Genomic DNA, 10,000 nt, shown 5'->3' on the forward strand with positions numbered 1-10,000 from the left:
GTGTATTTATATTACGTCGTAGTTTAGTGATCTAAACACACATTCAAGTCCATAGACTTGGCTGTGCTCCAAAGTCCATAGACTTGATAACCGGCTTAGTGTATATTTCCATCTTATGCAAGCATTAACAGTTTGACTGCGTAAAACGATTTATCAGACTTCTAATCAACCCCCCTTCACTGCCGAGATTGTTGTATTACCTTTAGAGCATACGCTGAATTATTTGGGCTTTTAATCCGCGAAAATCCAGCGAAAAAAGGTCCCTCGGTTTGTTGTGATCCAATCGTACCATCCACCATCTTGGTGCACCCGGAAGACGCACACAAGACTCGTCTCCATGAGGCGTTGTACCCCATTCATTTGCATTGGCCTCAATTTCCCAGAAGCCCTAGCAGCCCACAGCATGTGACGATTTCCGGTTTTTTTATCACAACAGATGCGCCTACTCTCTTTCTCCGCGGCGAAGAAGAATTTTCTTTTTTTTGTTTACATTACGGCGGATTAAACACATAAAACAAAAGGCGCGTATGTCCGATATGGCAGCGACATTAACCTGGAGTAATCCATTCAAAGCACGGAAACTGTTAAAGAGAGTTGTCTGAGCAAATAGAAATGTTACGTCATGATGACAAGAGCATCCCTCACTTCACATGGGTGTGATTTTTCTTACTAAGCTCAAAGTAACATATCTGATCTACAAGCTCACAAGCACTATATCTGATCTACAAGCTCACAAGCACTATATCTGATCTACAAGCTCACAAGCACTATATCTGCCTCCCAGACAACAGAGCAGGACTTATACCTCAGTCAGAACTGGTTGAGCACTTCCTCCAGCCTCCACTGGAGGGCACCAAATGACCACATTCATTCCAGAGAGAATGAATGTAGCCTGAAAACCCACCTTTTCAGACTCCATCATGGCCCATAGCACTTACCCTAAACCCTTAGATAGCATTTCTGTTGGATTATATAGCATTTGATACAGACTTATAGCATGTTATGTAGACAGCACTGTAATTGTATTGTATGTAGTCATAGCACGCCATAGTACACATATATAGCATAGTAGTAAAGATGCTAGTTTATATGTATAGTGTATGTATAGTTTCACTATATAAATATTCCACTGTTACTGTCTTAGCTTACGCATGTTTCATGATAAATGCTTTTTATGTGATGTATTCCCATGCTTTGTTCTTGCTTAAATGTAAGTCGCTCTGGATTAAGAGCGTCTGATAAATGCCTACATTGTAAATTGTAAGAGAGAGAGAGAGAGAGAGGTGGTAATTTATATACATAATAATAGCTATGTTATATTAGTGGTGCTTTAACCCATTCTGACCTGAGATCAGATTCTAAAAATGTCTTCTACATCCTGACAGTTTTCTGATAAAGCTATGTTTCTATGTCAGTCGTTCTTCGAATTTTCAAAAATAGCAGACCTACAAGCTCGTATCGCGCCACTCGGTGGCGCGATATGAGCTTGTAGATCTGCTATTTTTCAATAGCTAAAGCATAACATGATGCTAACATCAAAATGGGTTCCCGTTCAGAATGGGTTAACATTAGATATGTTCTGTCTCTGGGACACCAATCTACTATCCTCTATTGTACAACAGGTCGTTTGGAGGAAGCAATACGATTGGTTGAACAACTTTCTATCCGTGGTTCAAACCACATTTTTTTTCAACGCATAATCAAAACAAACAATTCAGCCGTGCTTTTCTCCCAGAGAGCAGCAGACTGGGTGGCTATGCTAGCTAGTTTCTGTTCTCTCAGAGAGCAGCAGACTGGGTGGCTAGGCTAGCTAGTTTCTGTTCTCTCAGAGAGCAGCAGACTGGGTGGCTAGGCTAGCTAGTTTCTGTTCTCTCAGAGAGCAGCAGACTGGGTGGCTAGGCTAGCTAGTTTCTGTTCTCCCAGAGAGCAGCAGACTGGGTGGCTAGGCTAGCTAGTTTCTGTTCTCCCAGAGAGCAGCAGACTGGGTGGCTAGGCTAGCTAGTTTCTGTTCTCCCAGAGAGCAGCAGACTGGGTGGCTAGGCTAGCTAGTTTCTGTTCTCTCAGAGAGCAGCAGACTGGGTGGCTAGGCTAGCTAGTTTCTGTTCTCTCAGAGAGCAGCAGACTGGGTGGCTAGGCTAGTTAGTTTGTTGGGACATTTGTGGTCGTGGCTACATCTGTAATTGAAAAACTGTACTGTACTGTACTGTACTGCACTGTACTGTACTGCACTGCACTGTACTGTACTGTACTGTACTGTACTGTACTGTACTGTACTGTACTGTACTGTACTGTACTGTACTGTACTGTACTGTACTGTACTGTACTGTACTGTACGTGCCCACACTAGTTTGACTTGAAATCTACCCACCGAAAAAATGTGTGTTTTTTTTCAACCAAGGTTCATGTTTTAGGTTGTTATTAGAGAAACTAAAAGGTGAATGTTAATTTTCTTTCATTTTCTGCTTTCTTTCGTTGTAGGGAGTTTAGCTCTTTTTGACCAGGGGGGCAGTCAGCCAGATATTTCGTGAAGCCTCATTTGAAATCGGTAGTTCATATAATGGCCTGTTGTGGCGCTGGACTGGACCCAAAAAGCCCCATAGCTCCATAGAGGCCCATGTATTTTGGCCCAACTTCACCTAGACTGTATTACCTTAATAAACATGGTCATGAATACTTTCTTCTTCCAGTCACTAGTTTAAAGTCTCATTTCTAATGTCATAATATTCTTTTTGGAAAATTATGGTCCCATTAACAGTTTGACTGCGGAAAACGATTTATCAGACTTTTAATCAACCCCCCTTCACTGCCGAGATTGTTGTATTACCTTTAGAGCATACGCTGAATTATTTGGGCTTTTAATCCGCGAAAATCGAGCGAAAAAAGCTTCCTCCTTTTGTTATGAGCGATCGCACCACCCGCCATCTTGGTGCGCCCGGAAGACGCAGCACAGGACCCTCCTCCATGAGGCGTTGAACCCCATTCGTTTACATTGGCCTCAATTTCCCAGAAGCCCTAGCAGCCCACAGCATGTGACGATTTCCGGTTTCATCTCAAAACAGATGCATCTTCTCTCTTTCTCCGCGGCGATGACGGATTTTCTTTTTTTTGTTTACATTACGGCGGATTAAACACATAAAACAAAAGGCGCGTATGTCCGATATGGCAGCGACAATAACCTGGAGTAATCCATTCAAAGCACGGAAACTGTTAATTAAAAAAATTACCATAAAGTCGCGTATGTTCTGAGGGGCGTGGCTACCGTTACAGTCTATGATCGGGATTCCCCTCCCACTCAAGAGTCTTCTCCTCCCACTCGAGTCAAAATAAAAACCAACGGAGAAGAAGGGGGGAAGTCCCGCCTCGTTGTCTGGGCAGCCAATGACCAGCTGGTACAAAACGGAGCCAGCCAATGGCCAGCTGGTACCAAAAGATGGCGACTTACATCAGGAATTAGCATATCATTACAGGCTTCATTTTACGTTCATGTTAGACCCGGGGAACGCTTTGTCCATATTTTTTACAGTCTATGTTTTTGACAGGGGGGCGGGGGCATTCGAGCATGGGGCTAAATATGTATTATTTTTACAGAATTGTATGGTGATTTATTTTTGTATTATTTACTATAGTCCCTAAGTCCCCAATAAATTACATCTGGCCACAAAAGATCACAGGATCTATTGAATGTGACAAACTGACATATTGAGCCTATACACACAGTATAAGCCTTCACATTCAGTAGATCCTGTGATCTTCTGTGGCCAGATGTAATTTCCTAATTTACTAGACTCTAGTGTCTACAGGGAAGTCTACATGGATAGCTCCTACACTGTTACACACTTCAGCACAATGGATAGCTCCTACACAGTGTTACACACTTCAGCACCATGGATAGCTCCTACACAGTGTTACACACTTCAGCACCATGGATAGCTCCTACAGTGTTACACACTTCAGCACCATGGATAGCTCCTACACAGTTTTACACACTTCAGCACCATGGATAGCTCCTAAACAGTGTTACACACTTCAGCACCATGGATAGCTCCTACACTGTTACACACTTCAGCACCATGGATAGCTCCTACACAGTGTTACACACTTCAGCACCATGGATAGCTCCTACACTGTTACACACTTCAGCACCATGGATAGCTCCTACACTGTTACACACTTCGGCACCATGGATAGCTCCCACACAGTGTTACACACTTCAGCACCATGGATAGCTCCCACACAGTGTTACACACTTCAGCACCATGGATAGCTCCTACACAGTGTTACTGCAGCACAATGGATAGCTCCCACCAAAGTACATTTAATGTACCGTGTGTGTGTGCGGTACAAACCTCTCTCACTCACTCACTCTCACACACACACACACACACACACACACACACACACACACACACACACACACACACACACACACACAGGGAAAAGGGGGCATGGCCAGCCTCCACCTATCCCAGAGTGCGTTTCTATCGCTATGACGACGCAGCAATCAAGCCGTGGCGGTGCCTCCGGCACGCACGCACGCACGCGTGCACAAACACGCACGCCCCCACACACACACACACACAGCAGATTGTGAAGTGATGCAGTGAGGTGATACTCTGCCTCTACTTGGTAAACAAGTGGCATTATCGCCCCCCAGTGGCCACCTGCCCTCATTGAAAGGCCTGTTAAAAAGTGTTCATGTTCATAAGAGTGATTATTATTATTATTACACATTCACTAACTGACTAGACCTGTTTGATACTACTATTACTATACTATTATACTACTACTATTACTCCTTCACTAACTATAGACCTAACTAGACCTGTTTGATTGATTGATTGATTGATACTACTGATATTAATACTGCTACTATTGATACTACTGATATTAATACTGCTACTGATACTACTGATATTAATACTGCTACTGATACTACTGATATTAATACTGCTACTGATACTACTGATATTAATACTGCTACTGATACTACTGCTATTAATACTGCTACTGATACTACTGATATTAATACTGCTACTGATACTACTGATATTAATACTGCTACTGATACTACTGCTACTGCTACTACTAATAATAATTGCGAAGTCAGTGAGCACTAACTATGAGACCTAGTCAGAACATGTCTGTGTGTGTGTGTGTGTGTGTGTGTGTGTGTGTGTGTGTGTGTGTGTGTCACGCTGTAACACCACCCGCCCACCACCAGAGGGCGCAGCTGTATCACACACAAAACACACACACACTTGTTGTTATTGCAATTTACGAGCTGCGTTCGCTTCCCACGTTCACGCGTCTTACTTGTAACAATACTAATACTAATAGTAATGTTGTTTATATTTAATAATACTAATACTATTAGTAATGTTGTTTATATTTATATAATGATACTAATAGTAATGTTGTTTATATTTAATAATACTAATACTAATAGTAATGTTGTTTATATTTAATAATACTAATACTAATAGTAATGTTGTTTATATTTCAGGTACACAGGCGGTCGGCAGAGAGGCTGAGGGATCTGTGTTGTGCCAACCGCGGCACCTTCATCAAGGTAATAATACTAATAACTACAACCTACTTATTACCTTCATCAAGGTAATAATACTTATAACTACAACCTACTTATTACCTTCATCAAGGTAAAAATACTAATAACTAGAACCTACTTATTACCTTCATCAAGGTAAAAATACTAATAACTAGAACCTACTTACGCCATGTGTCAACGCCAGGCGACGTAATAAAGATATTATGTCTCAATGCCACATCATAGTGATGTCAGAGGTGGGCGGGTCTTTCAGTGCCTTCATGATGCTCAGTGACATCATAATGATGTCATAGGTGGGCGGGTCTTTCAGTGCCAACGTCAGCCGTGTATCGTGATGCTATCGTATTGATGATGTCATGCAGGTGGGCCAACACCTGGGGGCGCTGGACTACCTGCTTCCAGAGGAGTACACGTCCACGCTGAAGGTTCTCCACAGCAGAGCGCCACCTAGCTCCATGGAGGAGATACGACAGGTCATCAGAGAAGACCTGGGGAGAGAGGTGAACCCACCTTTACACACACACACACACACACACACACACACACACACACACACACACACACACACCTAGCTCCATGGAGGAGATACGACAGGTCATCAGAGAAGACCTGGGGAGAGAGGTGAACCCACCTTTACACACACACACACACACACACACACACACACACACACACACACACACACACACATATGATGGCAGAGTCTTGAATGGCTGAATACCCCCAACCCCCCCTCCCCCCCCAGAGAAGAAGCATCACTGATGAGACAGGGTGGGGGGGTAGGACCGCTTCCTCTCTACACTGTGTGTGTGCGTGCATGCATGCGTGCGTGCGTGCGTGCGTGCGTGCGTGCGTGCGTGCGTGCGTGCGTGCGTGTGTGCGTACAGAGCTACCGTGGTGTTGTTTTTCCGCTTGGCGTGAACTGAATCTCCGTTAGTAGAACATATGTGTGTGTGTGGTATGTGTGTGTGTGTGTGTGTGTGTGTGTGTGTGTGTGTGTGTGTGTGTGTGTGTGGTAGAACATATGTGTGTGTGTGTGTGTGTGTGTGTGTGTGTGTGTGTGTGTGTGTGTGTGTGTGTGTGTGTGTGTATGTGTGTGTGGTAGAACGTGTGTGTGTGTGTGTGTGTGTGTGTGTGTGTGTGTGTGTGTGTGTGTGTGTGTGTGGTAGAACATATGTGTGTGTGTTCTCTGGCTGTGATTTTCACACAAACATGTTGACATGTTTGTGCGAAAACGATGCGTCGCAAAAAACATGCTCTCTTTTCATTAGGATCTAAAACAGATCTACAAGCACCTCACACGACATGTAAAACAGATCTACAAGCACCTCACACGACATGTAAAACAGATCTACAAGCCCCTTACACATAGACATCTATGCGTGATCGTATTCACTGATCGACAAGGTCACATAATCGTGTCCCGACTTGGGCGACGAGTTCTGACCTTAACCCATTTTAGGCACGGGCACCCCTTTTGGTGTTAGCATCACGTTATGCTTTAGCTATTGAAAAATAGCAGATCTACAAGCTCATCGGTGGCGCGCTACGAGCTTGTAGGTCTGCTATTTTAGAAAAATCGAAGAACGACTGACATGGAAACATAGCTTTTTCAGAAAACTGTCATTTTTAGAATCTGATCTCAGGTCAAAATGGGATAAACACAATATGGGGAAGCAGGGGGGGGGGGGGGGGTAGGGGGGGGGGGGAGGCTGTGCCCTGTGGGAGGGGGGGCAGGGTGTTCACCTCCGTTTGGGGGGGGGGGGGGGTTGGGGGGGGTGACCAGGCTGCACAGCGGGTTAGGGTTCAAACCGTTTTGTTGAAGCCATTAGTCATCCTGAGGGGGGGGGGGGGGGACACACCGTATGGCCAAAGGGGCCGATGACTAACCCATTCTGACCTGAGATCAGATTCATACGAGGTTTCCACTGGACACACACTGGTCTGATTAACCCATTCTGACCTGAGATCAGATTTCATACGAGGTTTCCACTGGACACACACTGGTCTGATTAACCCATTCTGACCTGAGATCAGATTCTAAAAAATGTCAGTCTTTCTTCGGTTTTTCAAAAATAGCAGACCTACAAGCTCGTAGCGCACCACTCGGCGCACACACACAGGCATGCACACGCTCACAGACACACGCACGCATACACACACACACACACGCCCACGCATGCACATGCGCACACACAACCGCACACATGCACGGACATAATGTATCTCCTTGTAGTATAATTTGAGTAGTGTGTGCGTGAGGTGTTGATGAGAGAGCAGAGCGTTAAGTGCTTTTGTCACCTGCTTTTATCTAGCCCCCTGTGTGTGTGTGTGTGTGTGTGTGTGTGTGTGTGTGTGTGTGTGTGTGTGTGCGTGCCTGTGTGTGTGTCTGTGTGTGTGTGTGTGTGTGTGTGTGTGTGTGTGTGTGTGTGTGTGTGTGCGTGCCTGTCTGTCTGTCTGTCTGTCTGTCTGTGTTTGTGTGTGTGTCTGTGTTTGTGTGTGTGTGTGTGTGTGTGTGTCTGTGTGTGTCTGTGTGTGTGTGTGTGTGTGTGTGTGTGTGTGTGTGTGTGTGTGTGTGTGTGTGTGTGTGTGTGTGTGCGTGTCTGTGTTTGTGTGTGTGTGTGCGTGCGTCTCCAGCTGTCGGAGGTGTTCGTGTCATTCCAGCAGAGCCCTCAGGGGGCAGCGTCTCTGGCCCAGGTCCACAGAGCCGTGCTTCACGACGGACGGACGGTGGCTGTGAAGGTCCAACACCCCAAGGTCCAATCACAGAGCAGCAGCGATATAATGGTCATGGAGGTTAGTCCAATCACAGAGCAGCAGCGATATAATGGTCATGGAGGTTAGTCCAATCACAGAGCAGCAGTGATATACTGGTCATGGAGGTTAGTCCAATCACAGAGCAGCAGTGATATACTGGTCATGGAGGTTAGTCCAATCACAGAGCAGCAGTGAAATACTGGCCATGGAGGTTAGTCCAATCACAGGGCAGCAGTGATATACTGGCCATGGAGGTTAGTCCAATCACAGAGCAGCAGTGATATACTGGTCATGGAGGTTAGTCCAATCACAGAGCAGCAGTGATATACTGGTCATGGAGGTTAGTCCAATCACAGAGCAGCAGTGATAGCTGATCAATGTTTTTGCAATAGGAAAAAAGTTTTTGTTTCAACCTATTGATATTGATATTACCATAAAGCATTTTCTGAAAGATCTGATAAATGCCTAAATTGTAAATTGTAATTGTATATCATAGGTATTGGTCCAGGCTGTTCATTGGCTGTGTGTTGTATCGTAGGTATTGGTCCAGGCTGTTCATTGGCTGTTCCCGGACTTTGCCTTCATGTGGTTGGTCGACGAGGCCAAGAGGAACCTCCCACTGGAGCTGGACTTCCTGAACGAAGGAAGGAACGCTGAGAAGGTCTCCCGGATGCTAGGTCACTTTACCTTCTTAAAGGTACAGTCCACCCTGATGCTAGGAGGTCACTTTACCTTCTTAAAGGTACAGTCCACCCTGATGCTAGGAGGTCACTTTACCTTCTTAAAGGTACAGTCCACCCTGATGCTAGGAGGTCACTTTACCTTCTTAAAGGTACAGTCCACCCTGATGCTAGGAGGTCACTTTACCTTCTTAAAGGTACAGTCCACCCTGATGCTAGGAGGTCACTTTACCTTCTTAAAGGTACAGTCCACCCTGATGCTAGGAGGTCACTTTACCTTCTTAAAGGTACAGTCCACCCTGATGCTAGGTCACTTTACCTTCTTAAAGGTACAGTCCACCCTGATGCTAGGAGGTCACTTTACCTTCTTAAAGGTACAGTCCACCCTGATGCTAGGAGGTCACTTTACCTTCTTAAAGGTTCAGTCCACCCTGATGCTAGGTCACTTTACCTTCTTAAAGGTACAGTCCACCCTGATGCTAGGAGGTCACTTTACCTTCTTAAAGGTACAGTCCACCCTGATGCTAGGTCACTTTACCTTCTTAAAGGTACAGTCCACCCTGATGCTAGGAGGTCACTTTACCTTCTTAAAGGTACAGTCCACCCTGATGCTAGGAGGTCACTTTACCTTCTTAAAGGTACAGTCCACCCTGATGCTAGGAGGTCACTTTACCTTCTTAAAGGTACAGTCCACCCTGATGCTAGGAGGTCACTTTACCTTCTTAAAGGTACAGTCCACCCTGATGCTAGGTCACTTTACCTTCTTAAAGGTACAGTCCACCCTGATGCTAGGAGGTCACTTTACCTTCTTAAAGGTACAGTCCACCCTGATGCTAGGAGGTCACTTTACCTTCTTAAAGGTACAGTCCACCCTGATGCTAGGAGGTCACTTTACCTTCTTAAAGGTACAGTCCACCCTGATGCTAGGAGGTCACTTTACCTTCTTAAAGGTACAGTCCACCCTGATGCTAGGAGGTCACTTTACCTTCTTAAAGGT

At 45.1% G+C, this 10,000-nt stretch overlaps 1 protein-coding gene across 1 annotated transcript in view; it reads left to right on the forward strand.

The window, feature by feature from the left end:
* LOC310877540 (aarF domain-containing protein kinase 1-like) overlaps positions 1 to 10,000 on the forward strand; it is a 41,479-nt gene that overhangs the window by 12,312 nt on the left and 19,167 nt on the right. The window contains exons 4-7 of the mRNA XM_083791442.1: positions 5,504 to 5,569; positions 5,929 to 6,066; positions 8,204 to 8,362; positions 8,862 to 9,020. Of these exons, the coding sequence (XP_083647568.1) occupies positions 5,504 to 5,569; positions 5,929 to 6,066; positions 8,204 to 8,362; positions 8,862 to 9,020 (522 nt within the window). The remainder of the gene's footprint in view (positions 1 to 5,503; positions 5,570 to 5,928; positions 6,067 to 8,203; positions 8,363 to 8,861; positions 9,021 to 10,000) is intronic.

Source organism: Protomyctophum parallelum, assembly GCF_964188405.1.
Source record: "Protomyctophum parallelum genome assembly, chromosome: 20".
NCBI lineage: Eukaryota > Metazoa > Chordata > Actinopteri > Myctophiformes > Myctophidae > Protomyctophum > Protomyctophum parallelum.